The 15,872-nt window shown below is 48.4% G+C and overlaps 1 protein-coding gene across 2 annotated transcripts in view; it reads left to right on the forward strand.

The window, feature by feature from the left end:
* The window catches only part of ST3GAL3 (ST3 beta-galactoside alpha-2,3-sialyltransferase 3), a 114,012-nt gene that overhangs the window by 90,969 nt on the left and 7,171 nt on the right, over positions 1-15,872 (forward strand). The window contains exons 7-9 of one of the 2 annotated variants that reach the window (XM_037742831.1): positions 13,326-13,472; positions 13,699-13,845; positions 13,994-14,428. In XM_037742831.1, coding sequence (XP_037598759.1) covers positions 13,326-13,472; positions 13,699-13,845; positions 13,994-14,104 — 405 coding nt within the window. In that variant the 3' untranslated portion in view covers positions 14,105-14,428. Of the gene's footprint in view, positions 1-13,325; positions 13,473-13,698; positions 13,846-13,993; positions 14,429-15,872 lie in introns of those variants that run through there. The other variant, XM_017540710.2, reaches the window with a different exon arrangement.

A 15,872-nucleotide genomic window follows, 5' to 3' on the forward strand; every position in this document is an offset into this window, starting at 1 on the left:
CTTCTCTTCCCACCACTCTTCCTCCTCCTCCCGTTCCTCTTCCCACCACTCTTCCTCCTCCTCCTACTTCTCTTCTGACCACTCTTCCTCCTCCTTCTCCTGCTTCTCTTCCCATCAGTCTTCCTCCTCCTCCTCCTGTTTTTCTTCCTGCCATTCTTCCTCCTCCTGTTCCTCTTCCCACCACTTTCTCCCCCTCCTCCTCTCCTTGCTTCTTTTCCTTCCCTTCATTCTCCTCTCCTTCCATCATCACTGTCATCATCATCATAGCTGTTACTTATCAAGCCCTTCAGTTTATCAGCTTTCCTTGACTTCATTCAGTTCTCATAATGACCCTACCATTATCCCCATGCTAGAGATTAAGAAACTAGGGCACAGAGAGGATGAGTTACTTATGTAGGGTCACACAGCTAGTTAAGTGGTAGAGCCTCATTCAAACTCAGATCTCACTGCCTCAAGAATCTTCGTAAGAAATAAATCTGACCACATACTTTCTGGTTAGAATCCTCCATCAGTCAGCTCCCACCTGCCATGGTCTGTGAGGATGGTAAGAGCTGCTGTTACTGAACTCTTCTCCATGCTAGGCCCTGGACTATGTGGTTTATATGCATCATCTCAGCTGGCCATCTCAACAGCCCTGCAAGGCACTTACCATGAGCAGTAGTAAACAGTAGAGCCGCATTTTGGACCAAAGGTGTCTCACTTTAACCATTGTAATTATAACACCTCCCATTGATTCATTGATTCAGTGAATCCAAAGCAATCACCAAATCACATTTCTTCAGGCACAGTCTCATTCAGTCGACAGCCCCCTTTCCCAGTGCTTTCCTCCACCTCCAGCCAGTCCAGGACCAGGGATTGAATGTGACCTGTGGGAGAGAAGCTACAGCTGAGGTGGTAACACATGGTGTTACCTTAGTAGCATCTCAGTGCTGCTTCCCACTGTTGTGTCCCGTCCCTGGTCCTTGATCTTCTCAGACCTCTACCCTCATCATCTTCAGTTCTGCTGTATGTCCATCCTGTTCCAAACAGAAATTGTGTGTCCAGCTGCACTGGGAATGTAAAGGTTGTCACCAGCCAAGAACTCTCAGCTTCCTGCTTCCCGTCTACAAAATTCCCATCTGCATCCCCATCATCCGTGCTTTCCACCTCTCCCATTCCTCCTGTGCCTCTGCTGTTCACGGTCAGTTCTCTCCTGTCCTGGATGCCACCTCCTTTCACCTTCTCAGGACTATCTTTGTTCCTTTGTCTCCTTTCTAACGTCTTTGCTGGATTCTCCTCTCACTCTATGAATGTATTTGGGTCTCTTTCGCCTTAAAATTGAAAGCCCTCTCTTTAGCTTATGATCACCTGTCTTCTCTTCTCCTTCAGGTTTCTAGGAAGAGTCATCGCTTGTCCCAGTGTCTCCCTTTTTGCCATCTGTTTCTCAGACTCTCCATCCTGGCTTACAAAGCCACCCACTTCTGGCAGTGACCTTCTGATTCCAAATCTGGCAGACACAACCTCTGCTTTCCCTTTAAAGGAGCAGTTTGTCAGCAAACATCCAGTGAGCAGGCACAGTGCTAGGTTCTAGGGGTAGCTTCTGATTTTGAAAACTCATGGCCAAAAACCTGGGAAGCATCCTTGATTCCATCATTGCCTTTGCCTTCCTTATTCAACTTACTCAGCTTCCAAATCTCTGATTCTCCCTTCTAAATCCATCTGGCTTGGATGATTTCAGCAGCTTTCTGTCTGCCTCCCTGCCTCCGGTCAGGTCTCTCTCCAATCCATTCTCTACATCTATATTCTAAAGAATCCTCCTAAAGTGTCCAGGTGCTTCATTCCCCTGCTTTGGATCCCCATTTCTAGATGCAGTGGTTCTTCTCATACTGGCAGCGTCGGTGTCACCTGGCAACCTGTCAGAGGTACATTTTGGGGGTGGGGGCTCACCTTAGAGCTGCAGTGGTTCTCAAAGTTCCTTCTTATACCAGCAACATCAGTATCACCTGGCAACTTGTCAGAGGTACAATTTTTGGGGGGCGGGGTGGTGACTCACCTTAGAGCTTCTCAATGAGAAACTCTGGTTGGGCCCAGCAATCTGTTTTAATAAGCCCTCTGGATGATTCACATAGGTTCAAATTCAAGAACCAGTGACCTGCAGGATAAAATTCCAGCCCCATAGCACAGAACTCCACAATCTGCTCTGGCCTCTTCCAAGCCTTCCCTTGTCCTTGTCTTTGTCAGTCTTTTTTTTTTCCCCCCTCCTTCAGATTCCCAAGTAGCTGGGACTCTAAGTGCGTGCCACCAGCTAATTTTTGTGTTTTCAGTAGAGACAGGATTTCACCATGTTGGCCAGGATGGTCTTGATCTCTTGACCTCATGATCCACACATCTCGGCCTCCCAAAGTGTTGATATTACAGATTACAGTCATGAGAGCCACTATACTCAGCTTTTTTTTTTGAAACAGAGTCCTGCTCTGTCACGGAGGCTGAAGTGTAGTGGCGTGATCTCAACTCACTGCAACCTCCAACCCCCACTCCCAGGTTGAAGTAATTCTCCTGCCTCAGCCTCCCAAGTAGCTGGGATTACAGGTGCGTGCTACCACGCTAATTTTTGCATTTTTAGTAGACATGGGATTTTGCCATGTTGGCAAGGCTGGTCTCGAACTCCTGACCTCAGGTGATCTGCTTGCCTCAGCTTCCCAAAGTGCTGCTGGGACTACACGTGTCAACGCTGTACCCAGCTCTTGCCACTCTTTTCAGCAACCAGCATGGACTCTGTACTCTAGCTGTATGTTTCCTATTTCACACCTCCATGTTCTACCTGTTTCCCTACCCATGGATGTATGAGATGCTCCTCTTCTTACAAGCCCTGGGAGGGCAGGAACTGCCTTGTTGATCTCTATAAGCCCATCACCTCCAGCAGTGTTTGAGGCATAGTTGGTATACATAAGCAAATAAGCAGATGTGGAAACTGAGGCCCAGACTGCAGCAGTACCTTCTAGGAGAGTCAGGATTCTAACTCCATACTCCTGCCACTCAGTCAGGCTCTTTGCTCTCAACTAGGCTGCCTCCTTTCATTGCCCTGGAAGGTCTTTCTTCTAGGTTTAGACCCTTCCATCCTTTTGCTCTCTTCTCGCCTCTCCAGGGCATCTCTTTCCTCTTAGCCATGTTTGATCTTCTTTATGCAGTTCCAAGATCATTCTCCTTGATAAAGAAATGAGAACTGAACAGTCCCTGGCGCTCTGCCTTTCAATCGCCTGTTGGCATCACACGGCCCGCCCCAAGCCGGCTCTTCTTTTTGTTCATCTCTTTTTTCCAAATATAGCTTTCAGAAAGTTTTCTGACCCTCTCCTCATAGCATACATCAAAATAAATTCCAAACGGACTAAAAAGTGAGATACAAAAATACAACCAAAGGGAATTTTAAAAGTGAGAATAGCCATCAAATCCCTGGAGGGAAAGAACTTTCAAGACACAGAAGTGCTAGAAGAAATAAAATTTGATAACATATTAGAATTTCAACTAAGTTAACACACAAAAAGACTCTGCCACACAACTTTGAAAAAACATACTTAGAACATATGGCAGGCAAAAGGTTATTATGAAAGTTAACAAGAACGCCATTAGCATCCCATCAGATCATAGAAACTGAACAGGCCACACAGAAAGGAAGAGAACTAGGAAACAACAGAAATATGTTTAGCCTTCCCAGCAGCCTGAGAAACTCATGTAAAGGGAATTGTCTATCATTTATCACCTACTATGTATTCAAATAATGTGTTAAATTATCATACATGATGCTGGCAAGAGTGCAGTGACAGGTGTGTCAAAGGCTACTGGTTGGAGTACAAATAGGGACCAGCTTTTTGGAAAGGAAACAACTTGGTATTGAGAGCCATCACCCAGAGGAAGGAAAAGTCTGTGCACAAAGATTTTTATCATAGTGCTATTTTATTTTTTTGTAGTGTTATTTACAATAGCCAAACCCAGATATTACCTAAGGGTTTTATTTATTTATTTATTTTTATGTGAGTTATGGTCTCACTACATGATGAAGTATAAAGCAGCAGCACAGCGGCCTGCCGCGGGTGTGGACACCTGCACCAGCCAGCACAGCTGCTATCCCCGAACCTCGGTGCAGGCGGGGTCAGCAGGTAAAGCACTGGCTCAGAGTTGGAAACTGAAAATGAACCTCTTCTTCTGCCACAATTCACATCTTTGAGTTCCATTTTCCTCTTCTGTAAAATGGGAATCATGAAAGCTTCCCTTCATAGCTCCCTGTTATTCTGCTGTAAGAACTAATAGGACAGTGCACATGACAACACTTGACACACTGTGCTCACCTGCAATGACAGTCACCTGAGAAGTGAGAATGAGCACAATGAACATTGCCTGCCCACTGGGCAGAATCCCAGACCGCAGAACCAGGAGTGAGAGTGTCAGCAAGAGCAGCAGGGCCTGGGCCCAAGGGCACAGGTGCCACCTGGTGAGGAGGGTCCTGCCACCTTGTTTCTTGGCCTCCAGGATACAAATGAACATGCATGTTTTGGGCACAGAGAACAACAATGGCAAAGAGCATGGTATATTTAGTGAATTAGAAATAGTGTAACTGGGCTGTGGCATGGGCGTGGCGCTGCCCTTTGACCTGAGCGAGGCGTCTGCCCTGGGCCCCACTGTGGCCCTCTTCTGGCCATGGCCTTTGCCATGGAGTGAAGAGGAATATGCAGAGCCAAGAGGGGTGTGCCCACCGCAGGCCCATCTGCCTTGAGAGACCACTACCAGGTAATGGAGACCTCAGAGTTTCTTGCCCTAACACTGCCAAGTCCACTTCTATCTTCCTGAGGGCAGAACATAACTCTGTGCATACCCTAAGCCCAAGGAGGCTATTTGCAGAGGCTATGAGCAGAGCTTGGATGTGTGGAGTGAGGAGTCTACACACATGCACAGACTTCTGTTTTTTGAGACAGTGCTTTACTCTGTTGCCCAGGCTGGAGTGTAATGGCACGATCTCGGCTCACTGCAGCCTTTACCTCCCTGGGCTCTGGTAATCCTCCCACCTCAGTCTCCCTAGTAGCTGGGGCTATTAGTCACCACACCTGACTAATATTTCTATTTTTTGTAGAGACAGGGTTTTGCACAAGACTTCTTACGGTGTGGGTTGGGACCAGGGGTGGGAGGTGGGCTGGACCACCATGATCCAGCACAGATCTCCAGGGTCAGGATTCCAAATTCAAACCTGTCCTTCTAGGACATTTTCAAGGAAGGATAGAATATATTTTATGGGTTTATTTATTTATTTGAGACAAGGTCTGGCTCTATCACCCACGCTGGAGTGCAGTGACGCGATCTTGGCTCACTGCAGCCTCTGCCTTCTGGGCTCAAGCCATCCTCCCACCTCAAGCCTCCCAAGTAGCTAGGGACTACAGGTGCCTGCCACCATGGCTGGCTAATTTTTGTATTTTCTGTAGAGATGGGGTTTCACCATGTTGCCCAGGCTGGTCTCAAATTTGTCAGCTCAAGTGATCCACCGACCTCAGCCTTGCAGAGTGCTAGAATATATTTAACAGCTTGATAGTTTGACTCATAACTTTCAAATATTTAGAATTAAATTTTAGACATGTGGTATGTATATAATACATCCATTTATAATTTTGTCCTTGGCCCACAATGTTAGGGGTGGACCTACATGGATATGGTGGCAGTGGCTGGAGATGAGGCTGGGTAAGAAGGGGGCAGATAGTGAAGGGTCTTGAAAGCCAGAGCCTCGTTCAGGAGCCTGGACCTTATCCTGAGGACTAATAATAAAAGAAGCTAACGAGAGCTGACTTTGTGCCAAACTTATTATATGCATGACTTATTTAAACTGTCATAACACAAAAACACTAGAAAGTAGGAGCTAGTATTATTGCCCTCATTTTATGGGCGAGGATAAGGAGACTTTGAAGGGTAAAGAACTTGCTTAGGGGCACAGAGTTAGAGTAGTTGGAGCGCGAAGCACGAAGGTTCACAGTCAGACCTACATTCTTAATTGTCAGCACAAGCTGTTGCAGTGAGTAGTGGAAAGCCACTGAAGATTTTAAGCCTGAGCGTTTTCAAGATGAGATTTGTGCAGGGACGTGAACAAACCGAAGGGAAAGCAAGAGGCAGTCAGAGCTGATGGCTTAGAGTGACCCCAAGAGAGTTGGTGGCCTGTCCTAAGGCAGTAGCAGCAGGGAGCCTAAGCAGTGGACACATCTGCCCTATTCTTGCTGTGAAAGCCTGCCCTGGTTAATCTCTACTCCCAGACCTGGGAGCGCACCAGGAAACACTTTCGCAGGAGCCTGGTGGGAAAAGTGCTTTCTTCCCAGATGTTTTCCCCATTGCTCCTGGATGTTCTGACGAGAGCAGAACAGGTTGCATCAGCAGGAGTCTGGCAGCTCCACACAGAGGAGCTGGGTCCAGACTTGACTGAGGCAGGGACATTCCTGAAGGAGGAGGGATACGACAAGGGATGCAGCCCACAGCTGGCCTTGAGGAGAAGCTGGACCATGCCAGGCCAGCAGCACTGGCTGGCTTTATAGGTCTCTGTTGTGTCATGTGGATTGGGGAAATGAGATGTGAGAAGCCTTGGGCCGGATTTGGACACTTGCAGGCACAGGCCTTGTGGAATAGGACTGCGTGCTGGCAGCAGGCCTGGCAGTGTCTCCAGCAGCAGGCGGACTTCCCTGCGAGGAGCCAGAGGGAAAGACTGGCTCTCTCATTTGAATGCGTGCACGTGCACAGGTGTGGATGTGTCCTGGCCTCTCCAGTGGCTGACGTTGCTGACCACACCCTCTGCTTCACTCACCTGGCCTGTGTGACACTATAATCATAATAAGATTTATTGAGCTTGCTATATCCCAGACCTCGTGCCAGATGCTATAAAATGCACAGCATCTCATCTGATCCTTAGAGCTATCTGGGAAGTAGGTCTTGTCAGCCCTATTGTATGCACATGGAACTTGAGGCTTAAAGAGAGGACACAGTGTGCCCTGGGTCACAGAATATAGAACTGGGATTGAGCCTCTGTTTTTCCCATTCCCAAGGCCTCTGCAGTGGTGCACAGATGTTATGTGTATGTGCCTGTGTATGTTTTTCTGAGGAGTTACAGCTTTTTTTTAGGAGACAGGCTGAGGTTTTGTTGGTACTTCATGTTTTTGTGGCTGAGGAAACACAGAAATGCCTAAACCATATCTGTTTCTCCTTTCCATGAGATCTCTGGGGAAACTACACCAGGACAGTGGCAGATGAGAAGGAAGAAAAGAAGCACTGGCCTGTCCATGTGTGGGGCTCCCAGTCCTCCAGTGCGGGGCACCCTGGGACTTGCGACCTAAAACAGGACTCCTTCCCCCAGGGTCCCACGTGACTTTCAGCTGCCTCTGGCTGAATAGGAACCTAGGGCAGTAAGACCTCAGCACAGTGAGCCAGGGAGGAGGCCCCTCCCGCCCAGCTCACCCGCTGCCACACAGAGGCAGCAAGTCAGGAAGGGCTGCCCTTGTGGGAAAGAATTTTCACCTCACACCAGTAATCGTGACACACTCAGTATCCTCAGATCTAAGCAGTCACATCAGGCATTCCTCCTCCCAGGAAAGAGTGAAGGTGAGAAGAGAGGCAGTAGCTTTCCTCTCCCCATTGAAGCTCCCATCAGATCACCAAGGGGGTTGAGTTAATAAGTGAATTTCCTACGGTTTCAGATGGTGATTAAATTCGGGACTTTTAGTGTTTGGAACACACCAAGAGAGATTGTTTCAGAGAGGGCATCTCATGCGCAAAGAACCAGGTTGTGAAGTCAAACCCAGCACAGAGTCTCATCAGCTGTGTGTGTGCCCTGGCAAGTCCCCTTACCTCTCTGGCCTCAGCCCCCTGTGAAGAATGGGACATGGGCACCAAAGAGACCCCTACGAACTCCCTTAGAGGGTGGACGGGAGGTCTCCTTTATCTTTGACACCCCATCCCCTCAGCCTTCCAGAGGTGGGAACTGCAGCGCTGATATAAATGCTGTGGCAGAAAGAACGCAGTTTTGGAGTCAGGACACGGGTTTGAATCCACTTGCAGCCACTTGCCAGCTGTTTGACCTTGAACATGTCGTTTCATCCTAAGACCTGTACCTGTGAAGTGGGTCGGAGTTAAAGAGATATTAATAAAGTAACGCTTGTGAAAACCAGCCTGGAGCCTCCTCACACACGTCCCCAGCTATGCCCAATCCTGCTCCTCCTGAGCAGCCCCTGTGCTTTCTCTGTCCCCTTTAGGTGTGTGCGGGGCAGGCGCGGGCAGGAACCTCAGGTGGGAAGCTGTTGAGGCCTGCTGGGCCTGGAGAAGGGACAGGGGCTGTGCTGTGCTTGGTGCAGGCTGGCACCTGCTGCTCCTGTCAGTCCATGCCTGGCCCACCAAGAGGGGCTTCCCCCCAGTTATGCCTCAGGCCTTGGCCATTTCTCCACCTTCCCTTTCCAACTGTGTCCCAGCATCCCTCCTTTACCTCCCTTATGCACACCCCCTCCTGGAGGCGGAGCAGGAAGAACTGAGGTTCGCTTGCTCAGCCTGACTGGAGCTGAAACAGAAGTTTGCCACAAGGGCCCGTCTTTTGAACTGACCTTTGGAGGACAAACAGTTTGCCAGAGGAAGAGGTGTTGCCACAGATGTGGGAGACAGGAGGAGTGAGTGGCTGGAATAGACAGTCCACCAGAGGAGCAGCAGCAGAAGAGACTGAAGAGCTGCTGGTCACGGGCCTTGGGTGGAGATCATGTCTGCTTAAGTATAGCCATCACTGATGCCTCTTTGCTGCCTGTGCTGGGCCAGGCCCTGGGCTACAGAGGCGAATCAGATGCAAGCCCCTGCCCTGTGAGGCTCATGTGCACTCGGCCTGAAATGGCTCATTTAATTCTCACGATAGTTTGTAAGCTAAATACTCATGGTATCCCTGGTTTATCCATAAGGAAATGGTACATTCCTTGCCCAGGATCTGCACATGGTGAGTGAGCAGAGCTGAAGTTAAGTCCTAGGACCAAGGATCTGAATCCATATTTTACCACCTCTTGAAGGTTAGAGGTCAGTCCTGCCTTGGGGTGGAGGGAGTCAGGAAAGACATGAAGGAGAAGCAGAAAATGGATGGGTCATGTGGAGAGAAGTGGGAAGGACGTTAGAGACAAGGAGCAGCATCAGCAAAAGTGTGGAGCATGAATTAACAAGTGGGGACTTCTGATGGGCTGAGACTGAAATGAGAGACAGATGGGTTACTGGCTAAAAGGCTCAGCTCTTCTCCAGGCAGTGGTGATGTGATCTGATTTGTACATGGAAAGATAATTCTGGAGGAGAGTAGAAAGTGGTTTGGGAGGCCAGGCGCGGTGACTCACGCCTGTAATCCCAGCACTTTGGGAGGCCAAGGCAAGTGGATCACCTGAGGTCAGGAGTTTGAGACCAGCCTGGCCAACATGGTGAAACCCCATCTCTACTAAAAAATACAAAAATTAGCTGAGCGTGGTGGCAGCCATCTATAATCTAAGCTACTCTGGAGGCTGAGGCAGGAGAATTGCTTGAACCTGGGAGGCAGAGGTTGCAGTGATCCGAGCTTGTGCCACACTGCACTCCAGCCTGGGCAACAGAGCAAGAGTCTGTCTCAAAAAAAAAAGTGGTTTGGGAGGCAGAGGCAGCCCATCATAGGCACTCATTAATGCTCACTGAATAACTGAATAGAATTTAACAATTATGTATTATGTACCATTTATATTTCAGTACTGGGCTTTGGGGTGTTCAGCAGTGAAAAAGACAGATATTACTGTAAATGGCCAGTCATTAGGACGGTCCAGATGAAGAGTGAGAAGACCTACACTGGAAGTGGTAGCAGTAGGCTTGGGATCAAGGGGTGGATCTATTGGGTTCTAAGCAGAAGGACTCAAAAGAACTAGATGACCAGCAGCACAAGATAAGATAGGCTGGAGCGGTGGAAGAGAATCTCAAGTCAGTTCCCAGATTGCTGGTTTGGGAGACTGGATGGACAGTAGAGGATAGGGAACAGGGAGGAGGAAGATATCTGGGGAAACCAGAAGCAACTTAGACATCCAACGGGGTCAGCTACTAGTTACATACATTATGGTACATCTATAAGACAAAATTCCTTTTTTTTTTTTTTTTTTGAGACAGGGTCTTTCTCTTTCACCCAGGCTAGAGGGCAGTGGCTAGATCACGGCTCACTGCAGCCTAGAATTCCTGAGCTCAGGCTGTTCCACCTCAGCCTCCCGAGTGGCTGGGACCACAGCCGCATGCCCAGCTAATTATTCTGTTTATTGTAAAGACACTGTCTCACTATGTTGCTCAAGCTGGTATTGAATTCCTGGGCTCAAGCAGTCCTCCCACCTCAGACTCCCAAAGTGCTGCAATTACAGGCATGAGCCACCCACCGCACCTGGCCCAAAATTCTTAGAAGATATCATTTTGATAACTATGACATTCTTTTACGTAAATGTATCATTTAGCAAAACCTCTGTTGTAAACTTTTGGATTGTTTTCTGTTTTGGTTTTTTTTTTTTTTCATTTTTTTTTTTTTTTAGGGATTTTTTTTTTTTTTACTTTTGATTTTAGCTTTTTGTTTTCCTGTTTCCTTGATTGAAATTTCACTTTTTATAAGTAATACTATAATGAGCTTTTTACAAAGGTCTTCATTTGATTATTTTTAGAAGAAAATTTTTGAGGTCATAAGATATAAACAGCTTTGAGGCCTTTGACACATAGATTGCTTTTTAGAAAGGCTATGCCAGATTTACTCCTAAAGCAGTGCAGGAGAATTTTACATGCACTAAGATATAGATACAGAAATATACACATACACAGATTTTAGTGGGGGAAAAAAACTTGTCATTTTAATGTGCATCTATTTGTCATTAAATTTTTCCATGCTTAGTAACCTTTTGTTTATGTCCTTTTACCCATTTTTATGGAGCCTTATTGATTCTTCATGAGTTTTTAAAATATGCATTTCTTACTATATGTGACAAAATTTTTACCAATTTTTTGTTTCCCTATCTTGCATATATATATGTATGTATACACACACACACACACACACACACACACACACGTGTGTGTGTGTGTGAAACAGAGTGTCACTGTGTCATCCAGGCTGGAGTGGCAGTGGCGTGATGATGACTCACAGCAGCTTCTGCCTCCTGGGCTCCAGCGGTCCTCCCACCTCAGCCTCCGATGCTGTGGGACTGCAGGCACATGCCACCATGCTCTGCTCATTTTTGTATTTTTATAGAGACAGGGTTTCTCCATGTTACCTAGGCTGTTCTTGAACTCCTGGGCTCAATCAGTCCACCTCAATCAGCCTCCCAAAGGGCTAGGATTACAGACATGAGCCACCATGCCCAGCCTAAATTTTCCTTTTTACCTTTTTAAACATTTATTTTGTATATGGTGTGAGGAGAGAAAGTAAGTGGATCTTCTTCCCAAATTGAAAATTTTCAAATCTCATGTGTTCCCACTTGAAGGTGAAGCTTCCTTTACCATAACCTGTACCTTTGTTGATCTGCCTCTAGGCGATCCTGTTGCACTGCTCTTGGTTTTGATTCATATATATACATATATCACTGTTGTAATAAGTGCCAACCCGTAATATACTATAATACCTAATTTTTAATTTGAGGGTGTTATGTTTACCTGATAAATCTTTTGATGGGTTTTTAGAATCCATTTGATAAATCTCAAAACATCTGACTGAGATTTTTTCTTAGAATTATGTTAAACCTGCACATAAATCTGGGAGGAGTTGGCATTGGAGCCTTCCCACCCAGGAATACGATTTTGTCTCTCTTACTTTGTAAGTCATCTTTTTATATTAGTAAAGAATTATAGTTTTCCTTCTGTAGTTCTCACATCTCTGAAATTTATTCCTCAGTAGTTGACTTTTGTGTTACGATTGCAAATAAGATACTTTTATTATATCTGATGACTGTTTCCTATTGCTACACTGAATTATTTTATCCATTCTAAGTTTAGTTGATTCTTTTAGGTTTTTTGTTGTTTCTTTTTTCGAGACAGAGTCTTGGTCTGTCACCTAGGCTGGAGTGCAATGGCACCTTCTTGGCTCACTGCAACCTCCATCTCCTGGGTTCAAGCCATTCGCCTGCCTCAGCCTCCCAAATAGCTGAGATTACAAGGGCCCACCACCACAACTGGCTAATTTTTTGTATTTTTAGTAAAGATGGAGTTTCACCATGTTGGCCAGGCTGGTCTTGAACTCTTGACCTCAGATAATCCACCCGCCTTGGTCTCCCAAAGTGCTGGAACTACAGATGTGAGCCACCATGCCCAGCCGATTCTTTCAGGTTTTCTAAGCAAATAACAGTTCGGTTTGTTGATGCCTCCCGTCTGCAGGGTTGATTTGTGACTTTTCTAGCGGTGCTCAGGAGCCCAGTGGTAAGGGTAGAAAAGGGGGGTAAATGGATTGATCCCAAGCTCAGGTTTCCCTAGACTAGGACAATAGAAGTACAAGGGGCAGAGTACTGGAGCAGCTCACAAGAGTAGCTGACGTGATATACTTCAGGGTCTAAACAAGGAGAGGTGCATGTACTGAACAGTGAATCAGGGCCGGGGAGCTAAAGGCCTCTGTGCCGTAGAGAGGGAGGAAGAGAGAGACTTGGAAGGAGGCGAAGTTGAGCCCTGGAATGGACACTGGGATGTCAGGTTTCAGTGGTGACACCTTTCTAGTACAGTGCAGAGATCCTCAGATAAGAATGATTCTGTTTTACAGTTAAAGAAACGAGGTTTGGGGAGCCTGTCACCCAGTTACCCTTCTCTAGTCAGTGGCAGTGCTGGTCTGCCGTACTCTACTTGCTCACGCACCATCTCTTATTTTTCAGGTTCACTCTAGAGTAGTTGATGGAGAGAGGCAGGAGAGATAGCAGCAAGGGAAGTGGGGGCGCAGGAGGGCAGACAGGAGAGAGGGCAGCCCCTCCCAGCCCTTCAGCTGCTGCAGATAGGGAGGCAAGGCAGCTGCACTTCTGGGTCTTCTCATTGGCCCAGGAGCCCCCTCAGGCCACAGCAGCACACCCCACAACATCCCATGCCCTGTGCCTGCCCCACGACTCCCTTCATATCCTCCTCCGTTACACGCTGGAGCCCCACCACATGCACTCTTCACCATCATTGCCCTTGTCCCTGTCACATACCCCACGTCCCCCAACACAGATGGGCTTACTGCACCACAGGCCCTGGGTTCCGCGTTATGCACCTCATGCCCCCACCTCATCGTCCCTGCTTGGGGTCTCTGCCACTCCCCTAGGCTCATCCCTAGCTGTGTGCCTCCTTCAGGTCCTATTTTGCTGTGTTCACAGAGTGCATCGGATGGCTTCTGGAAATCTGTGGCCACTCGAGTGCCCAAGGAGCCCCCTGAGATTCGAATCCTCAACCCATATTTCATCCAGGAGGCCGCCTTCACCCTCATTGGCCTGCCCTTCAACAATGGCCTCATGGGCCGGGGGGTGAGATATCTGGGCCCCGGGAGAGGGAGGAGGCGAGCTGGGTCTGAAGTGCCTTGGAAGGAAGGATGGGTGGCCGGTGGGGCAGTGATCCTGAAGAATAGCTTTCTGGGGAAGAAGGCTCAGTCTTTGGGCACGGAGGCTAGATCTGGGGAGTCTGGCTGAAGTCTCAGCTGTCCCAGCCCTCCAGCTGAACTCTGCACACCTTCTCTTCCCCGCCGTCTTCCAGAACATTCCTACCCTTGGCAGTGTGGCGGTGACCATGGCACTACATGGCTGTGATGAGGTGGCAGTCGCAGGATTTGGCTATGACATGAGCACACCCAACGCGCCCCTGCACTACTATGAGAGCGTGCGCATGGCAGCCATCAAAGAGGTTCGGGGCTGGGTATGGGGCAGTCCCTGCGTGGGGATGAGGGGAGGCACATAAATGAATAGCAAAGGGAGGAGCCAGTGGTGGGTCTGGCTGCCCAGAACTCCCCAGAAGGTCCTGACACCATGCATCCTATGTGCCCTCTCCACAGCCTCCCACTGAACCCCGGGCCTTCTTCCTGAACTTTCTTTCCAAGGGATCCTCCCTGCCCTGGTCCTGCACCTTCCTCCCCCTCACTGTGTTCCCCAGCCAGGATCACTAGTCTAGCACCAGCTTAGCCATCCTCTCTACCACAACTCCTACCTTCCTCCAGAGGACTCCCTTGCCCCTCAAAAACCCACAACTAAACATTGCCTCTGGGTCTCAGGACATCCCCGTATCTCTGCCACCCTTCCCCACAGCTAAGCACTGAAGCTCTTCATACCCAGAACTGCTTCCTAAGCATCTGTGTGTAGGGTACATTAAAGGTCTCCAGCCTGTCAGCCAGCCTCTCCTGACATTTCTCCCTCCATAGCCAACATCCCATGTGGAAAGTTTGAACCCCTCTTCCCACACTTCCACTTTGACCACCAGCCTCCCACTGATCCCAGCCTGAAACCTGGAAATCTTGGACCAGTGCTTGAACAGCTTCTCTACTGCTACATCTGGGTGATGGGAGGTTGTTGGAGGGAACCTCCCAACTGTGCAGATTCCTATTTCTTTGGTCTGGGGGCTCTAGTCTCAACCCTCATTCCTGCTTATCAGTCTTCTTACCTGTCCTTCTCCATCATCCCCTTCCACTGTTCCAGAGCTTTCCATGCTCCAAAAGCTCCTTCCGCCTCCAGTGAAGACACTGAAGCCACAGAGGGGACCCTGGCCTGTCAGGCTCTGCTGGGTTTCCCCTCTGCACAGCACTCCTACTTGGCCCCTCACGCCTTGCAGCTGGGCTCCCCTTACACCTGACCCAGCTCCAGGTGGCCACCTCCAAGGTCACCACCTCAAGGTGGCCTAATCTAATGAACACAACGTCATCTTTCCTGATCTCTCAGAAACAGTTTTTGTGTTGGTCACTCCTTCCTCTTTGAGCTTCTAAGTCAGTAATTTCTAGTGTTCCTCTTATTTCACTCCATTCTCTCACATTCTCCTTCTCAGCATCGTCGATTCTGATCTACACCTTAAAATTCATCATGGCAGGACAGGTGCGGTGGCTCACGCCTGTAATCCCAGAACTTTGGGAGGCTGAGGCAGGCAGATCACCTGAGGTCGGGAGTTCAAGACCAGCCTGACCAACATGGAGAAACTCTGTCTCCACTAAAAATACAAAATTAGCTAGGCATGGTGGCACGTGCCTGTAATCCTAGCCACTCAGGAGGCTGAGGCAGGAGAATCGCTTGAACCCAGGTGGTGGAGGTTGCAGTGAGCCGAGATCTCACCATTGCACTCCAGCCTGGGCCACAAGAGCAGAAGTCCGTCTCAAAAAAGAAAAAAAAATTCATCATGGCTGGAGGTGGTGGCTCATGCCTATAATCCCAGCACTTTGGGAGGCCAAGGCAGGAGTATTACTTGAGTCCAGGTGTTCAAGAGCAGCCTGGGCAACATGGTGAAACCTGGTCTCTGCTAAAAATAGGAAAGATTGGCTGGGCGTGGTGGCTCACTCTGATAATCCCAGCACCTTGGGAGGCCAAGGTGGGCAGCTCCTCCAAGGTCAGGAGTTCAAGACCAGTCTGGCCAACATGGGGAAATCCTGTCTCTACTAAAAATACAAATATTGGCCGGGCACGGTGGCTCACACCTGTAATACCAGGACTTTGGTAGGTATTGGGCACATCACAAGGTAAGGAGTTCAAGGTCAGCCTGGCCAATATAGTGAAACCACATCTCTACTAAAAATACCAAAATTAGCCAGGCATGGTGGCACACACCTGTAATCCCAGCTACTCAGGAGTCTGAGGCAGGAGAATTGCTTGAACCCAGGAGGCAGAGGTTGTGGTGAGCCGAGATCGAGCCACTACACTCTAGCCTAAGCAACAGACCGATACTCTGTATCCAAA

The sequence above is a fragment of the Cebus imitator genome, unplaced genomic scaffold (genome assembly GCF_001604975.1).
Source record: "Cebus imitator isolate Cc_AM_T3 unplaced genomic scaffold, Cebus_imitator-1.0 Scaffold129, whole genome shotgun sequence".
NCBI lineage: Eukaryota > Metazoa > Chordata > Mammalia > Primates > Cebidae > Cebus > Cebus imitator.